The 17,922-nt window shown below is 43.9% G+C and overlaps 1 protein-coding gene across 1 annotated transcript; it reads left to right on the top strand.

Moving 5' to 3' along the window:
• Positions 1-12,181: 12,181 nt before the first annotated feature.
• On the top strand, positions 12,182-16,264 carry UTS2 (urotensin 2). Its single transcript, XM_040585461.1, has 4 exons — positions 12,182-12,329; positions 14,658-14,768; positions 15,355-15,398; positions 16,031-16,264. The coding sequence occupies exons 1-4, from the start codon at positions 12,227-12,229 to the stop codon at positions 16,145-16,147; spliced, it is 375 nt and encodes a 124-aa protein (XP_040441395.1). The 5' UTR covers positions 12,182-12,226; the 3' UTR covers positions 16,148-16,264.
• The last annotated feature ends 1,658 nt before the right edge of the window (positions 16,265-17,922 follow it).

Here is a 17,922-nt window from a genome sequence, read left to right as displayed (position 1 = left end):
CAATTAATTGCATTTGGATGCTTGCATCTGCAAAAAAAGCCACCCATTTGTAATTTCCTTTATTCCTTTTAAAATTATTCTTTTGTCTTCTTAAAAAAATCCACATCAGCTAATAAAACTGCAGTCAAAGCTAGATAACGTGCAGCTCGGTACTTGATGAGCAGCTACTATCCAAGGCACAGCAGCAGGAATAGCACTGGCATCTGACCTCGGTCATCCCGGGTGCCACAGGCAGGTTTTTTGGATGTTTTGTTCTCTCAAGTTTTTGTAAAAAATGTTGCACAGTAAGATTTAGGGACCTTACTGTGATTAAAGATTAAAAGAAGCACTGTCATCAGAATTAAGCATCCTGAGCAGGATTTGTACCTGAACTCGCCTCTTTCTTCACACAGAGGACAACAGCCTACCTGTGGGCACACCGAGCGCTGCAAATCCTTCATCCAGCGAGGGCGAAGGGGAAGAAACTGCGCCCCATGTCTTTGGTTGTTGGTGACCGGGCGGGGGGTGGGGAGCAAAGCCTGGTGCCCGTAACAGAACCAGGCTGGGGAGGAGCAGTGCGTTTCGGTGATGACAAAGCCTCCATAGATCACATGCATCTCGGCTGCATGGGGAGCTTTTATTGAACATACAGATTCTTGAATACCTGGATAAACTTACCAGTTCATGTTGAAATAATGCAGATCCATCCTTCTAACTCTCTGAGTTCTAGGTCTTGTCTGCTTTCTGTGAACGTCTCTTTTTCTCAACAGTCTTTTTAATTTATTATGTAGCAAGCAAAAAGAACCTGGGAATGCCATGACGACTCTCGGGCAGCCCAGGTGGCTGAGGATGAGGTAACAGGTCAGATGCAAGCTTTTTGCATTTCCATTTGTTTTTCTTGGAAGTCAGAAAGCATCCTCTTAGCCAGACTGTGTGCAGAGGCCCGGGTGATGTCAGGCAGAGTTCTGAAGGCATGGAAAAAGGAGACAAATCCTTCTTAAAGATAAGTTTAAGGAGGGGAACCCACTGCTTTCTTATTGCTTCCAGAACCAGCACCATTTCCTGGCACAGTTATTGTCATTGCTAATTAAAACTGTGTTTGTCACATGTCTTGGCTTCATCATTTCTTGCAAGGGTTGTGTGCTAAGGAAAGCAAAAGGTTCACAGCAAAAGGCTTTCTGTTTTCCTGTTCTGCTCTCCCTCTCCTCCGCAGACATGCTTTGTGTTTCGGTGCCCGACACTTTTGGATGACAGAGACTCTGAAACTGTAACAGCTCCTCGCAAACACCTAAACACCCTATGATTTTTTAAAAGCAGAATATAATTTCTTATTTTCAGTCTTTCTATCAGATCCTTCATAGCCTTCTCCAACAGTCGTTCTGATACTAACACTGATGATGCAAAAACCTTCACAGGACATGGTCTGCTTGGAACGGACTTAACACATAGGAAAGAGTATTGAACAGGCAACTTGCACCACTCTGCTTGCATTTTAAACAGGTGATCAAAAGTCAAGGTAAGTTTCACTATTAAAATTACACAAAGTTGTATTCTGTCACCGAGTATTACCTTGGTTCCTCTCAGCTATGAGCAAGCCTTCCCCAATACGGTGCTTTCTCCAGAGTCTCTCCAAGGAGGTTCTCCATCCCTCAGGTTTTGTGTTAGCCCTGCATCAGGAATAGAGGGCTGAGCATCCTTCTGTCCCTGCAACTGGCATGAAAAATGCTGCTGGATACTGTCATTGCCCTCACTGTAAATAAGAACTTTTAATACCATCTACAAAGAAAATGGAAATTCCCTCTAACCTCAATTTGGCAACAGCTTGTTATGATATCACCTACTATGTTTCCTTTCACCTTCCAGATCCTGGGCACCTGCCAGTTAAAGCAGCAGGCTACTCCTGCGATACCCTGAAGCAAACTGAATTGTATTTTAATGAAAAAAACCCCAACCCTTGCCAGCTGAACACCCACTGAAATCAGGGAAAAATCTCTCCTGTTTGTGTAACCCATTTGCATTAAGAAAATAAATCAGGTTTTCTTTCATTTACCAAGTGTAAAACCCCATACAAAGACACCTACTTCAATTGAAGGATGACTTATAGCGTACCTTAAACCTGTTAAATCTGCTCTCAGTTTACGTAATCCCAACTTAAACAAAGCACTTCAAAACTGAAATAAAATGTCCAACTCCCCCATTTAAGTCAGTTTTAAAGCAACTCTCAGTTTACATTAGCTCACTTTTCTCCTGTACACAAGCATTTCGGCAGGTTTAGACACAATCCTGGAAAAAAAGAGGAAGGTGGATGGAAAGATGAAAGAGACAATTTACCTTTAGCTACAACACTATAGACTTGAGAAATGTTTACATTAGGGAAAAAAATCTTTCTAATATTCACAGTATTTCTATTTTGATACTTTAAATTTAGAAAAAGTATAAACCGTTTAACCGGAAAAGAACACTATACAGGCCTGTAAGTAGGCAAAAAAAGCAAAAGAAATAACCCCCCAGATTTTACTCGGTGCACCTTTATACACATTTTAGAGCAACTTTGAAAGAGCAGAACACAATTCTAAAGAAGTACATATATGCCTAAAACAACATTTTCTGAAGTAAAGCATATTTTTCTTAAACTAGAACAGAAAAATACACTGCACAGGTATGTGAAAGGAGCAGTGGACAGAAACATTACTGACCCCACAGGAGCTGCACCATTGCAGTGCAGCACCACAGATGCCTTACCAAGCTACAGTCCCATCAGAAAGCCAAAGAGATTCCCCTCCCCCCCCCCCCCCCCCCCCCCCCCCCCCCCCCCCATTTACAGGTGTTACAGCCACCCTTAATAATGCATCTCTTTGACTTGCTGTGGTACTCCTCAGGAAGTGTATTACCTTGTAGAGGTGTAACAACAGAAGATGGTTGATGGTGCTCTCAAACTTAAGACTTCTCATTAAAGAAAAGGAGGCTGCTGCTCTTTAACTTGAGAGTTAAAGGGTTTGGAAAACTGAACAGGCACTCTTAGGAAGCCAGCAGATACGACAGTAACGTATTTTCTTGTCACTGCTTCTCACTCTGTCTGCACTTACTGATAGGGTAGGCTGTGATCAGAACACTTCTCATGTGAAACAGAGAGGCTGTAACACATAACCTTTACGTGCTTTTCAAGAGGGATTAAATAAGCCTCAGGGAATAACAGAAACGGAAAAGGATTTACTGTGCTGTGGCAGTACTAATTATCCTACCTTGCATAACTGTTTCTGCAACTTTTTCCAGTCATTCCTAATGACACAGCAAGAGATCATCATGCAAATAACATTGTAAGGTGGCAAGAACGAGTAGTAAATTAGGGTGGCTTTGGAGGCTTCTTGCACTGTCCTGTTTCTACAGATGGTGGCTGGCAATGGATTATTTCCTTCTAAGAATAAATCCTGCTTGTCTTGTTGAGGATTTTTAGAAAAGCTACATGGGTCCTGGGCTGGGATACTATATGCCTATATGCATGCTCAAGACTTTGTAAAGCAATCCACTTCCTCAGCTGAAAAGGCCAAGAATACAGCTGAGCAGTTACAAAGCCAGAAACAGCCCCCCCCCCACACACACTCTCCAGCTTAAAGAAAGGAGGATTGTCATGAGGACTAGTGGAGAAATGGATGAAATGAGAGCAGGAATCACAGAATCATTTCAATTGGAGAAGAACTCTCACAAATGGCACCTAAAAGCTACTTTGAGGGTTGTTCTTTGTAAAGATCTGCAGCATTTCCTCTCCTGGTCCTGTGTGTCCTTCACCTCCTGCTATATGAGGGTTCTTCTTAACCAGGTGGTTCCTCTGCACCTTAGAAGAAAGGAACTACACAGGTGGCAGCAAGACCATAAAGAGAAAAAGACAGGACTGTGCTAGAACAAGCACATCGGATATAGATCCCTCCTTGTGATACAGGTCCTAATCCCACTCTTCCAAGCATAGAAACTATACATGTCCATGCACAGGTGGATTTGTTTTGTTTCCATCTCTCTGCTGCAGAATTTGCTCAGAAGTAACCAATTGGTCCTGTCTGTTACAAGCCTTACTCATAAGAAATGCATACGTAGCAAAGGAGTGGGAGTAACAGGCTAGTTAGTGACTGTTCTTCAGAACTCTTATATCGTAAATCTGCCCTTGCAATTCTCGCAGGAAAGAGGATTTTGCTCTCGTTACTTGGTCCCAGTGTAGCTAGAAACAGTAAACTTCCAAATCAGAAGACAAAGATCTGACATCTGCTTCATTCACCTTTGTTAATTCCTACTCCTGTTGATCACTCCCATCCCCAGGGACAGCTTTTCAGTCCAGTCAAGTTCAGTCAGAAAATCAGTCAGTCATCACAGAGAAAATCAATTAATGCTTGTAGCAGGAATTATTTGATAAACTGGAATCTGTCTCTTAAAGAGTGAAGGGAAGATTCTACGTGGCTGACTGCCAAGAAACACGCATTCATTTACAAAATAACCTTGAAAGAACCACTTTAAACCTCAGGTTGCCCAGTGAGACCTATGCCAACTTTCCCCCGTTAAGTACACGTATTTGTCCTGAAATGTGAATCACTGAGTCTGCAGAGATTCCATTTAATTAACAAAAACCTCCAAGTAGTGAAGGATTAAAGGGATTATGCATTTGGAAAGCAAAGTAAAAAATTAAAGTCTGCTTTTGTGAGCCATTCATTTACTGCCTACGCTAAGCAGGACAGTTAAATACCAATGATTAGTAGAATACCTCTTTAATTAGTCAGTAGCTCCAGCCCACGCACCAAACTTCTACAGAACTACCTGAAGTTTGTCCTCTAACATCAGTTATGGATATTGGAGCTATAAGTGTTCCTATACCTCTGTGGTACGAATGGGAAGAACACGTGTACATCAAATGTGAAGATCTGGACAGAAGAATGAAGACAAGCACAAGGACACCTCTGACAAAGCTGCCTTTGGTCCATCCCCACTGTAGGTGCAAGATCTTGGCCTCTTGCTCTTATAGTCAACGAGACAGGGCACCGTCTTTGAAGAGAGCAAAATCTTTATAGATTACCAATAAAATGGTTTGTAATGAGAAACTAATGAGGCAGAGCACCGTGCAATTAACAGAGTATGAGGTAATTTCAAGCAGGGGAATTCAGAAGACAACTCTTATGCCTCATCTCGCTTTTGCAATTTGCTGCTTTAGTATTTCTGCACTTCTTCATTTTGAGCCAGAAAAAGTGCAAGACAACAGCCTGGCCTGCTCACCCCATCATCCAAACAACTAAGAAAAGAACCAGCAGGGTATTGCTGCGTCCCTTTTTGACATTAGTAGTACCATCTTTTTAAAAGTTGCATTTGAAGCCTTCGGAGACAGAAATATTAAAGCTGAAATTCATTCCTTTAAATCCTCAGCTGTATAGAGGTCTGCATGGACAGGCTCCAGAGACATAGTTTGTATGGAAAACCCCTCAATAGTCTATTTAAAAAGTAACAAATGGTCTAAGTTTAAGAACAGAACAAGAGTGGAAACGTCCTATAATATATACAGATAGAAGGGCACTGCACTGTGCTTGGCCATCCACAGTGAACATGAACTTGTGCATTTGTGAGCTTTGTTTTGGAGCAAATCCGTTGCCTTTGACAGAAGATTCAAGCACAACGGCCGTTCCCATCATTTGCGGCTAAAACTGCTATAGACGCGTAGCAGGCACAAAATTTGATTCCTTTTCTCCAAAACAATGCCCCAAACTATCCCAGCAAGTGTTGCTCCCTAATAGATTCCCTAGACCACGTAGGCATCATCATGCCCTGTTCAAAGCCTCCAGCCTGTGCTTTTGCTGTGGCAGACAGACAGAAATTGATTTAATTAAACCATACTAAAAGAAAAATTATATGATCTGTGCTGAGATAGTATGGTGATGGACAGTAGTAGAAAAAACGATCCGGCAGTTTCATATGGCCCTCGCAATGTCATGATATACATCAACCTATAGTGTTTGGGTTTTTTTTGTCCTCAGGGCACAGGGCTATTCCTTCATGCTCTTTAGCTCTACAATGCACAAGGATTCTGTTTCAATGCCTATACAAATTAAAACCAGTTTCCAAATAATGTTACTACAAAATATATGAAAAGTACTATTTGTTTTATTACAGGTTGTTTAAACATGTTCAGAAAAAAGCTATTGACATGCTACATGATGTTTTCAGTTACAAAGGACTGTAGCTGATGGGAATCATCCAAGCTGAGCATCCTGAGAACCAACAGAGGAACTACATCCCGCTGCTAAGCTCATCCCTAGAGATGCTGTCGGACACCCTGGGAAGATGGACCAGTAGGGACCAGGGCTGACGGGGAGCTGCAGGGAGGCAGCGATGCGAACAAGCTGGGTGCTCAGGGATGGAGGCGAACAGAGAGCAGTGCCAAACGCAGCAGCTCTGTCTGCAGAGAACGTCCGTTTTCTCACCAAACTAGAAGACAATTAGTTTTGTGGTTTTGTTTGGGGTTTTTGGGGGTTTTTTTTGTTTGTTTTTGTTTTTGTTTTTGTTTTTTAAACACCAAAACCCCCGCTTTATTGGGTGTGTTCGTTAACAAATACAACCGGCAGCCACGCCGCACCCCAGTGCCACCCTGCGGTCCCTGTCCATGGTCCTGGCCCGAGGCACGGACCGACCCCGGCGGCACCTCCCCGCGCCCCCCGCCCCGCTCCCCGCAGCAGCCGGGGCAGGCGGAGCACCGCAGGCAGCGCAGCCGTGCCCCGGTGGGGAGGCGAGAGGTCAGCGAGTGCCCGAACGGAACAGGGGGTGAGAAAGGGCTGTCAAAGGGGCTGCTACGTAGGAGCCCCGTGAAGGTCAAGATTCTGCACAGAATGCTTTAGTTGTGGTATAGCGAAGGCGGGTCTTCCAGGCTTCTTAACGTGAGAACAAGCCTTGACAGCTTCTAGAAATGCCAAGACAGTAAAGGCATTAGGAGAAGGAAAAAAATGGTCATAGTAAATGACAAAGCAGAGCAGATCATGCTACCCTTCATGCAAGAGCCATTCAAGAGTGAAGACTCTGTGCTGACCTGACTGCCTGCTCTGCTTTGTTCTACACAACTGATGTGGTGCTCTTCAGTAGACCGGCTTCCCATGCAGTTCCAATACCAGCAGCTATGCCGACTCCTATCAGTGAAGTCACTCAAGAAAAACTAATGTCTCGGGAATACATTGTATGGATCCTTCCTCCCAAGTGACAGACACTTGACCTTATTTAATCATTCATCAAAGAAAAGGTAAGAGTTCTTTAGCTGAGGAGTGTGTATCTATGCAAGAAGGGAAGAGAAATAAAATCTCTTTCAGAAGAGAAAAATGGAAAAAAAACCCCAACCCAACCAGAACCCAACAGCACAGGGTCGCTTTCCCCTGGTGCAGTTACCTTTTGCAGGGTGCCAGCCCACACCCGCTGCCCACTGGAGGGGATGCGCTGGCCCATGGGCACCCCGGCCCCTTGCAGGAGGGTCCTTAATGCCACCTCCGGGGCAGGAGCCCCCAGGTGGCTCCCTGGCCCCCTGGGGACACAGCCAGCCAGTGCAGAGACAGGTCCCTCCTTTGTAACCAAGTCTGGAAAAGGAGGGACCCGTTACTGGCCGAAGCACACTGGAGAGCAATGAAATAGTACAGCCACCCAAAAGTTACCCTAACCCAAATCAGAAAGCCAAATAGGACAATGCATTCACCTGCCCCAGTTCTTCCTCAACCGTTTTTCTCCCTTCACACCCCCACCACAGGAAGGAAAGGATGCCTGTGCTGTCTCTAGGATCAGAGCTGATTTGGACTGCTTTGGATTATTGGAAGGTCTCTCCAAACCCAGCACTTTGCCTTGAAAATGCCCCACAGCAGACTGCGCTGCAAGAAAGAAGCCTGGATTGGAAACTTTTGTTATTGTTTCCAAGAGGCAGACACTCACCTCCGAAGGAAACGAGCCCAAGGCTCCAGCTTGCCCGGTGGCTGGGACTGGGTAGGCGAGGGTGCAGGTACGGACAGCCGCCGGCTCGCAGCCTGTGGCTGCTTTCTGTGCAGTGCGCTGCCCAGGCAAATGAGATAAAGAAGTTTTTATTCTGCTTTTGTCCAAACCATAATTTCTTATTAGGGCTGAACAGATTATTTGGATATACCTTCAGAGAGCAGGAGAAAGGTAAAAAGAAAGTTCCATTCTTGCTGCAGAAGCAGTCCTCTCTTTCCCTACACTGTCTGCTCTCCTATTTTCAGTTTTAAAAATAAACGTAATTGCATAGTTAGTTCCATTACACTTTTGGTGGAAGAACTCTTATTTCAAGATCTGGTTTCTACTCCTCTGTTTGTGCCTCCATTATCCAGAATCCGACTCCCATAAGATATCGGCGCTGTATTTCCAAGCTCCAGTCATGCCAGACTTAACTTTCCTTCATGTCAAACAGTGTGAAGTCACACCAGCACAGAGAGGACAGGGGAGTTAAGGACCAGTTTGTCAAGCTTCACTTGGAGAATATACCCAGACTACAGTGTGCCAGCCCAGCAGGGCCAAAAATCAAGACTATTTTTTTCCCCAAAACTGGTGGAAACTATGCTACAGAAGAGAAATGTTTTGGCAGCTGTGATCCTGTACTAGAGACTTTTTAAGACCACTTGCCAATTCTGTAGCAAATTAAAATATCTTCAGAAAGGCCTACGGACCCACCACCTTCGTTTGTTCAGTTCAGCACAGGCACTCCCTATGCACCTTCAGCCCACCACAGAATGAGAAAACCTAGGTCAGAACCTCTTGGAGATCTTACAAAACTGTGCGATCAATTCAGAAGATCAAAGTATTACCGTGCGTACCCAAAGATGTCACAGAGTGCAGCTTGGCTAGGCAGAACGCACGCCACTCGTGCTCTGTTACAGCTTGCACACAGTGGGCAGAGAGTATGGAGGTTTACAGCAGGTGCCCGGCTCCAGTTGTTTTTTTTTCCCTTTGATTCACCAAGTGTCCAAACAGGCTGTTTTCAGTATGCTCTGAAATGCAGAGTATGCACAAGGCAATGCAAGCTCGCGGCAGGGAAATGCACGTATGACCTCACAAGGCAGCTAATTCAGTATGCAAAATAGATGTAATAATCACGTTATGGAGCTGAATAATTAGCTAAAATGAGAAATTTTATGTTAACTTCTTAGGTGTTAATGAGGACAGATACCTGCTAAACCAGCAGAGACAGCAAAGCAAAAACCGCCAAACCCCTAAACTATATGCTAGAGCCTAGCAGAGTAGTAAATAACACACAAATATTCTTTCTCCCACACCAGCCAACATGTATAACTCATTGAAACAAGACGTTCAGTCAAAAAGTCTAGTAAAATTCAAGGAAGAGCTGGACATGTGTGTGAGAAGCAGCTCATCTGCAATTACAGGATAAATACAAAAATGCTCCACCACATGCCTCTCTTCAGGCAAACAAAATTCAAGCCAAAAAGTTACACCAAAAGTCATGTCCTAGGAAGAAATAAGTCCCTTATACAAATACCACTGCTAAAACATGTCTTCTCTGAAATTCCTGCTTTTGCCAACTGTCACAATACTTGACTAAAATAACAACTCATGCTTACTTATCACAAAGCACTTCAAATCAGGGGAAAGAACTGTTGCATGACATTAGATCTCATCCCCATTATTTTACTTAGATGGGGGATAATTTTGGGGGTGGATTTGGTTGGGTTTATTGTGTTGCTTTTTTTGTTTGTTTTTTTTTTTTTTTTTAAGTTTTCTTGACTTCATTAACAACTTATTCTTCATAAGCCATCACTTTAAACCAAGAATAGCTGTTTCTTCTGATAATGAAGGATAATCTTTTATGATAGGGTAATGTATACTTATTATTTAGAGTTTGCTCAGTAATTTATCTGAACTACTGCTGCCCTGTTATTTTAAACTGAAGCACTTGAAAGAAAGTCTATTAGCATAAATAACAACTTTAAAAAGTTTCCCCACAAAACAGTAGTTTTGCCAAAAAATAAGAGTTTCTTGCAAATCGATTTCCAAGTTTTCAAAGTGCAATTCCCATTTACCTCCCTCACCCATGCATTCAGGGTTGTGTACCTTTGTTTAGGATGAGCTGTTGCTTTGCTTTGCACGATGACGTGTGCACTGTCCCCTGAGGAAAATGCCTTTGACATTTTGGTAGAGGGAAGAGTGTCTAAAGTGACAACTGCAAATCTGAGTAAAGGCAATAAGCTGCGGGCACGCTGCCCAGCCTCCACATGACGCACTTCACGATGGCTCTAAGAGGCTGAGTCTTCCTTGAGAGAAGACAAAGGACATAAGCTGCTTGTGAAGAGTGCTTCATTAGCTTTCCTTGGAGGATGCTCAGAGTGAATATTGCTAATGCCATTGTCATTGATAGCTCACTGAAGGAGAAGCATTTGTACAGAGCATCCAGCACCAACAGTGAGATCATGCATCAAATCAGACCTAATTACTGTCTGCAGTTTTGGAACGGAGAGTTGCATGACTCAGATGAGGAGAGAGAATTCCTCTCTTGTTTCTTACTGCTTTCGTAGGGAAGCACAGGGAAAGGGGTGTCCAAAATGTATTAGGCTAATTCTGTAGAGAAATTCTTTTGTCATATCCACTCACTTCAGCAAAGAGAAGTCCAGTTTTTGATACCTGCAGCACGTCTTCTATAAGTCAATACCAGACCTCTCTGTGCACACAGGACGATGGAAAAGCTTAGGCTGGCCGGCCTTTGAAGGTCGCCTCTCCCCCTCCCCACCCCCGCACTCAAAGCATTAGAACCCACACGGGGATGCTCAGGGCCTTGTCAAGCTTTGTTTTGCAATTCTGCCCCATTCCTTCCTTGAAGCTGTTCAAACCTGACTGGACACACTCCTGGACAAACTGCTCCGGCAGACCCTGCTCTGAGCAGTGGGGGTTAGAGCATGATTTCCAGAGGTGCCTTCCGACCTCAGCCATTTCCCGATTCACCGAGTCCACAGCTTTTCTGGACAACCTGTTAACCATGCACATGTGGGGCACGTTCTCCGAATCAGACCTGGAGCAGAAATACAGCTCTTACTATATGATCGATGTAGCTAATTTGAAATGTCTAGGAGCCACAGAATTTGTAATAGAAAAATTAATCTTCAACAGGACATATTAATAAAGGAAAAAGGAAGCAGGTAAGTTCAATCCTTTTGCAACTGACAATTATCATGCAATTCAGCACAGGGAAAGAGCTTCAGTAACATCAGCTGAGGGACCAGGGCAGCCAGTCCTTGCTCTTTGACACGAAAAATGAAATTGTGAATAGAAAAGGCAAAATACACTAGATGGAGGGAAATAAAGACTATAGTTAAGAGATTACGTATGGCAACTACGACGTTAGCATTAAATAAAAGCAAAAGGCAATCAGGGAAAAAACTTAGCTAGCACACACGGAATTAAGTAGTTAGTTCCAACTGATGGAAAGAGAAGATAAGTGAAATGGAAAAGGGTCTCCCAGTCTAGCGCGGGACCTGTGTTTAGTATCAGCCAAAGTAGTTTATATGTACCAAGCAAGTCTCCAGATGGAAGCTGAACTTTCTCTGCCAAGACAATTCTCTAGGGCAACATTGGATGAAGTCTTCTCAAATAAATAGATGTGAAATGCTACAGGGGGAGAAAAAAAATTAAAAATAATTTAAATACTCCCCTTACATTCTCTTTGTAAATTAACTAGATGTTTTAACTCCCCTTCTCTTTTACTTTTTCTGGCACAAGAACCCCAAATACAAGACAACACATCCATCCATCTCAGAAAAGGGGAAAAAAAAAAAAGTGCATTTCATATCAGATGCTTTGCGTCAAGCCTGCTAAGGCTCATAAATCAGCTGTCTTATTGCCCTGGTCATTTCAACCAATGTCTGACCCTTTTGTTAACTCATGATTTATAACTGGAAGTTACTTTTTTTTTTAATGCCAGATTTATAAACTTTACTGTGCTTGGTTTGATATAATACCCATTTTGTACACCAAGCTATAAGACAGTAAATTTATTGTCTATGAACTGTTACCTTGAAAAATTACATCAATGCAAAGTGGTTTCCATTTAGAATCAATGGGCAATAAATTCATTGGATTTTTTTTTTTTTTTTGAAGGGGGTAGAGAACATGATGATATTTATGAGGTCATGAGCGGCTATATAACGGGTGAAACTGGAAGCAGAGGCAACAGACAGGAGTTCTGAGTTACAGGGGTAGACAAAGACGAAATATATCCAACACAGCAACGATGCATAAGCTGGTATTCTGCTGTCTCATTATTATCAGCTTCTCCTGGCCTCTCTCGTCTCTCCCCGTCATCGACGCCAGTGAGATGTCTTATCAGCTCTCAGGTAAGAGTCCTTTGATTTTAATGGTCATAGCAGGGGCTGGAGCAGACAAACCAGAAGAGCAGCAGGTATGCTTTCTGAAGGGCCTTTATCTGTGCTGAGCAGCTGTAGAAAAAGCAGGAATGTCTTCAGGATACCGGCAGCACCAGTGACATCATCAGTGGGTGCTAGCCTTGTAAAATGGGGAGGTTGGGTGCCCTAAACAGTTCTTCCTGCCGCTTGGAGATGCAGGAGACAAAGGTATCTGTGCCTTCTAGCACTGCAAGCGAGCTGGCATGTACAGCGTCTGGCTTTGAAGCAGCATTAGCAGGCACTGGGTAATTTAGAGAAACTTGGCTATACGGTCCCTTGTCTTGCTACACTTTAAAATGAGCTACTTTTAACTGAAGTTCAAGTGAAGGGGGAAACCTACTGCAAAGATGCACACAGTCCTGCTTAGATCAAGAACAGGCGCGTCTGTCTCCCACTACAAAAATAGCACCGTACTGAGCGTACTGTTTGTTTGTACTAATGCAGATTCCATCCAGTCCAGTGAGAGAATAAATCTTTGCTTGAGAAAGCTGTCCTTAAAGTTTGAAATTATACTGTCAGTCAAGACTGAAACGGCTCAGTAACAACGCACGGCAGAGCCTGGAAGGTTACCGTCATCAGACCTGACCTGTGCTGGAAGAGTTTCTGAAATGAGCTCTGAAAGAACAGGCAAATCAAACCCAAAGTTATTGCATCAGGCTATTAAAAAGCGGCTGTTCTTACATGCTTTGCAGGTGCAACGGCTGTTGCTCTGGCTCATAGGTATCGGTAGTCCCTCGTTTGCTTTGAAAATCTTGGACTCAGCCAGCAGCATCTTCTCAAGCCTTCCACCGTGTAACTCGCATTTACAGGCAACCATGACTCAGTACGGATAACATCTATCACAGCACAGGTTGAACAAGCTGGCTCTAACAATTACTGCATTTGTTTGAAGACATCCATTAAGCTTATTAAATCTTCCTTGCTAATATAAAGAATCTTGAGGCTGGGTAAGATAGAACTCTGTATTAAAGAGGGTTTTCTTTGGGGTTTGTTTTTTGGTTTTTTTTTTTTTTAAAGTTGTTTTTTTAAAACCTTAAAGCAAATTTACCTGTTAACACTGCTTTGAATCAAAAAATAATACAAGGCTAGAGGTACAAACCATCTCCACAAAGCATAGGGAAGTTATAGTGCTGTTATTCAGAGTCTCACACCAAAATCCCCACTGTCCTTTGGTACAGTGAACAAGCTAACAATATGGATGTCCAAGGTCTTCAAGTTCTTGAACTTGGTCCAAGTTTTTGAAACGTTGGGGGATTATTTTCAGCCATTTATGTTTTCTTATCTATTCCCTATTGAGGCACTATACAGTTTCACCCATCCCTGCAGGTAAGAACAACTACAACTCCACAGTATCATCTAAAAGTGCAACTACAAAGTGATATTCATCTACATAGCTGGAGTTTGATAATAGCACCACCCTCTTGTTGCCCACAATTTTGAATGTCTGCTATATATTAACAAGGAAGAAATTTACTGCTCAGATTACAAAAGCCTTATTTACCTCAAGTATAACATCGCTAAGGGCTCCTGTTGGTAATCTGCCTTGGGGCACAGGCTAATTACAGAATTCTAAATTCTCTATGTACATACAAATTCATTCCATCAGGTATCAGCAGTCTGTTGTTTCAGAAAAAGTACTATCATCTGTACTGGTATGCACAGTAAATGAGAGAGATGATTGAAATGCACTGAGAAGCCTAGCTGCCAAAATGTGGGTTAAGATTTCCTACACTTATTCCTGCCCTTCACCCCATTTTATTGCATTTAATACTTGGGAAAATGAGCAGGTTAATAGGCCTTGAGCAAGAAGTTCTGTCTTTATTCATAGAAAAGCTCCAGCATAGGAAGTAGTTGATAAAGAAATGGACTAAAAAAAATGAAAAACCTGCACGCAAGTCTGGGTTGCCTACAGCTGGGTACCAGGAGGATTAGGTTGTGAGTTTCCCAAGCAATGGGAGGGGCTGCTGTTCGTCAAAAAAATTTCTTAAAGATGGATCTGCCAGAGAAATGAGAATCAGAGATTAACATCAGGAAGGTATCTCTCCCCAAAGCTTTGGGAGGAAAAAAACCCAACCACCAACCAACCAGCCATCCCCTACTATATTCGTTAAATGAGGAGGGATGACCAGTGATGTCATGATAATCTTCAACAGGTGGGGCCAAAAGACCTGATCAGAAATCCTCTGAGATGGATTGAAACCAGGATACAAAGCAAAAGAGTCTTACCGTGTGCCTGTCTCTGTCATCTTCCATTTGCAGCCGATGAAGATTCGAGATTAAATCTGGAGCGGTCAGGCAGCCTAGGGAGCCCTTCCCTGCTGCAGTTTCTGCCAGAGCTCCTGGGTGCGCTGCCTGAAGACAGCAAGGCAGGTGAGGATTTGTCACAGCAGTTTACGGGAGGGTGCCCATGGTTTGTATGTCCAGCTTCCACAGGTGCCATGCCCCAGCTCCTGGGCATTTACTGAAACGCAGCAGCATGATGTGTAGGCAACAGACAACTGTCATTTTGTCACCTGGGACCTTGGGGGAACCCGCTGAGCAGCCAAGCCTGCAGCTCAGTACTCGCTGGAGAAGTCTCCAAATTAGTTTAGCAAAACGGGGGCAAGGCAAAGACTGGCCTAGAAGGAGCTAGCAGGCAAAACAGAATAGCACAGTCTCTTAAAAAACATCAGGACTTGCAGAAAGTACAGAATCAATAGCAATATATGGTTTGGGGGGCTACATGACAGATGCCTGCTGAAGAGGACAGCACACCTTGCGCCTGCAGCCCCATGTCCTGCTGGAACTGCGTGCTGCAAGAACCGCAGCGCTGTAGCAAAAGCGTTTTCTGTCTGGTCCTCTGAACATTTCAGTCCAAGGCTTCTGCCCACTCTAGCACCATGGCACACAAGAACGGCTTGTGTAGGTTCACAATTTCTAAATGGTAAAACATTTCATCCTGTCTCCCCTCTACCAGGTCTTAGCCCCAGCAGCTACAACCCAAGGCAAAACATTAAAGAGGTAAGTGAATGATCATCTGTCACTGAAACAAGAAAAATAAGACTTCCCCATTTTAAAATACACTCAATTGTTACCAAGACATCACTTAAGATTCACAGATTTCATAAGCAGTATAGACTCGAGTATGCTGCAGCGTTCTGGAGGCTGGAATCACTTAGCAGTTAGATAAGCAGGGAAGGGAAAAGAAAAAAAAAATACAGAAAGAAGAAAATAAAAAGAGAACAAGTAATCCAGAGCATTTCACTATAGATCCCCTGCTTTCTAGCCCAGAAAAGCAGCTTTCTAAATAAAGGCCAATTTCCAGCTTCCCCAGGCCACGCCAGTACATTAACCAGTATGAGCTGCGTGCCATTCCCCCCCCCCCCGCCCCGGGCTACAGAGTTATTACCAGATTTGTTATGAATGATTAGATAAATGGAGAGCATCATTCCTGTTCATGTCTGCTGAATTAAATACAAAGGCAGAAGACAGGGACTGGTTTTAGTGCATCACCTAAACCAGATGGCACACCGGGCAGCCACCTCTCCTTCCCCCAGTCAGGCTGGGTGCTGGGCTGGGGCAGCAAAGCATGCGCTTTCCCACTGGGAATGTTCCCCATGCACCAGTAACCTCTCTGATCTGTTTGACTTCAGACTTCCTATGAAAATCATCCTCGAATTGCTTTGCTGGGACGCTTCTTGACCAAGGACAGGAAGCAGTACAAGAAACGTGGGAATCTTTCCGAGTGCTTCTGGAAATATTGTGTGTAAACAGGAGGAGAAAATCTCCCTGACTTTGGTTGCATAATTTATACAGATGTCTGAAAACATGTATATAGATTTGCTTGATTTAAAATTAAGACAGCTCCTAACTTTAGACTCTATGCTACTTGGAAATTAATAAATTCTTGATGTTTTGCAATTATGCTGTGAGCAGTGTGGTATTTTCTCAGAGTTCACCACTATGGGACGAAAGTAATGGGACAAAGGGATAAATATGCAACGTGAAGAGAAGGCAGGCAGGGGAAGCAGGATTCCCACGGGGTGCTGTAAAACCTCCCAGAAGAGCGATGTCTCAGCTGCGTCTAAGCCCAGAGGCAAGAGGTCTTCCTCCTGTGCCAGGCAGATCAGGGTGCCAGGAAGAAAGGGTCATTGCTGCACCCCCTGATGGTGCTGAGCCGGTGAGGGATGGCAGCTCAACAGTGCCCAGTCCCCGCTGCTGCCATCCCCAAGGCACCACAAAACCAGTAAGCGCCTGTCGAGTTCGCACAGCTGCTCCCACTGCCCCTGGGGGGAGAACTGGTTCTCTTGGTCACTTCAAAGACAGACCCACAAACCTATTTCCTTGCAGCACCGCGCCGGGTCCCCAGCTGCCCGGGACACCAGGGTTATCTGTGCATGGCACAGGCCTTCAGAGTCGTGCCCCATTATCGCAGGTGCAGCGTGGCAGGCAAACGTTACAGCTGTCCGTGCAAGGTTTCGCACCCAGACTGCAGATGCTCAGTGGAGGCAGACGGGGAGGGCAGGACTTGGAAGATGCTATGACTGTGACCTGCACTCACGTGGCTCCGCGCACAGGCGGTGACCCAGGGACACAGACCACCAGTGTTACTAGGGCAAGCCACTCGCTCGGGTGCTCCAGGACAGCGAGATTTGTTCCCCTGAGCCACCACGGGGCTTTTGCACTCTTGTTGCATCTTGGCACCTAAAGCAAAGGAGGGAGAAGACAAAACAGCAGCTGGCAAAAGGGTTTGTCTGACACTTTTGTATGTGGAGTATAACCAGCACCTTTCTCAGTCCCAAGTAGTTCCTGATAGTATCTGCAACGAATAGAGCTGAAGAGTCAGGAATTGTCTCTGGGGGACGCAATCCTGGTAACATGCACAAACACCCCGAGATGTGAAGCCCTGCCTTGCTCAACACACGCTTCACATAAATCTTGCACTAATCACGGCTCACAGAAAGCTTGAAGTAAATTTCACCTAACAGCAATACACATGCTACGTTGGTCTCAATAATATACATCATAAATCTCTGACTGCTGTTTAAACAAGGCCTACAGGCTCGATACAGTTTGTTCACTTCACGTAAATTGTAAGACAGATGAAGCCAGCTATAACAAAGAAAAATGTCCTTACAAATGCAGAGCAGCTGGATGCACTGTGCAGCTACTTGAAATCTTCTAAATATTCATCCTTCTCTTAAACAATGGAGCAAGTCCGTGCCTGTCTGGAAATTAGTCCTTTCCTGCCACCTCAGTCAATAAAAACTTGTAAGAAAAGATTTCAAATTTAGTTAAATGAATAACCACCTAAGACAGATGTATTGCACAGAGAGGGAAAGGTGTAGAGCCTACAAAGACTAGGGTGGCGGCAGGTAATCTGTTCAATCCCAATTCAAAAATTGCAAACATAAAGCAAAATAAGTAAAAACACAGTGAATAGTAATTAAAAAAAATATTACAAGTATTGAGAAGTTCACTAGTCATCTATGTAGGAGAGTGAAGGAATGAAGAGAGCTATCAGGTGGTGGGGATGGAGTCAAGA

The sequence above is a fragment of the Falco naumanni genome, chromosome 3 (assembly GCF_017639655.2).
Source record: "Falco naumanni isolate bFalNau1 chromosome 3, bFalNau1.pat, whole genome shotgun sequence".
Taxonomy (NCBI): Eukaryota; Metazoa; Chordata; class Aves; order Falconiformes; family Falconidae; genus Falco; species Falco naumanni.
The sequence above is the reverse complement of the archived record's forward strand: the minus strand, read 5'-3'. Positions and strand labels throughout refer to the sequence as shown.

Bases quoted from the DNA above. Each gene is read 5' to 3' on its own strand.
- UTS2 (XM_040585461.1), top strand. From the start codon at position 12,227: ATGCATAAGCTGGTATTCTGCTGTCTCATTATTATCAGCTTCTCCTGG. The intron at 12,330-14,657 runs GTAAGAGTCCTT...TTCCATTTGCAG, and splicing joins GATGTCTTATCAGCTCTCAG to CCGATGAAGATTCGAGATTA. The intron at 14,769-15,354 runs GTGAGGATTTGT...CCCCTCTACCAG, and splicing joins GCCTGAAGACAGCAAGGCAG to GTCTTAGCCCCAGCAGCTAC.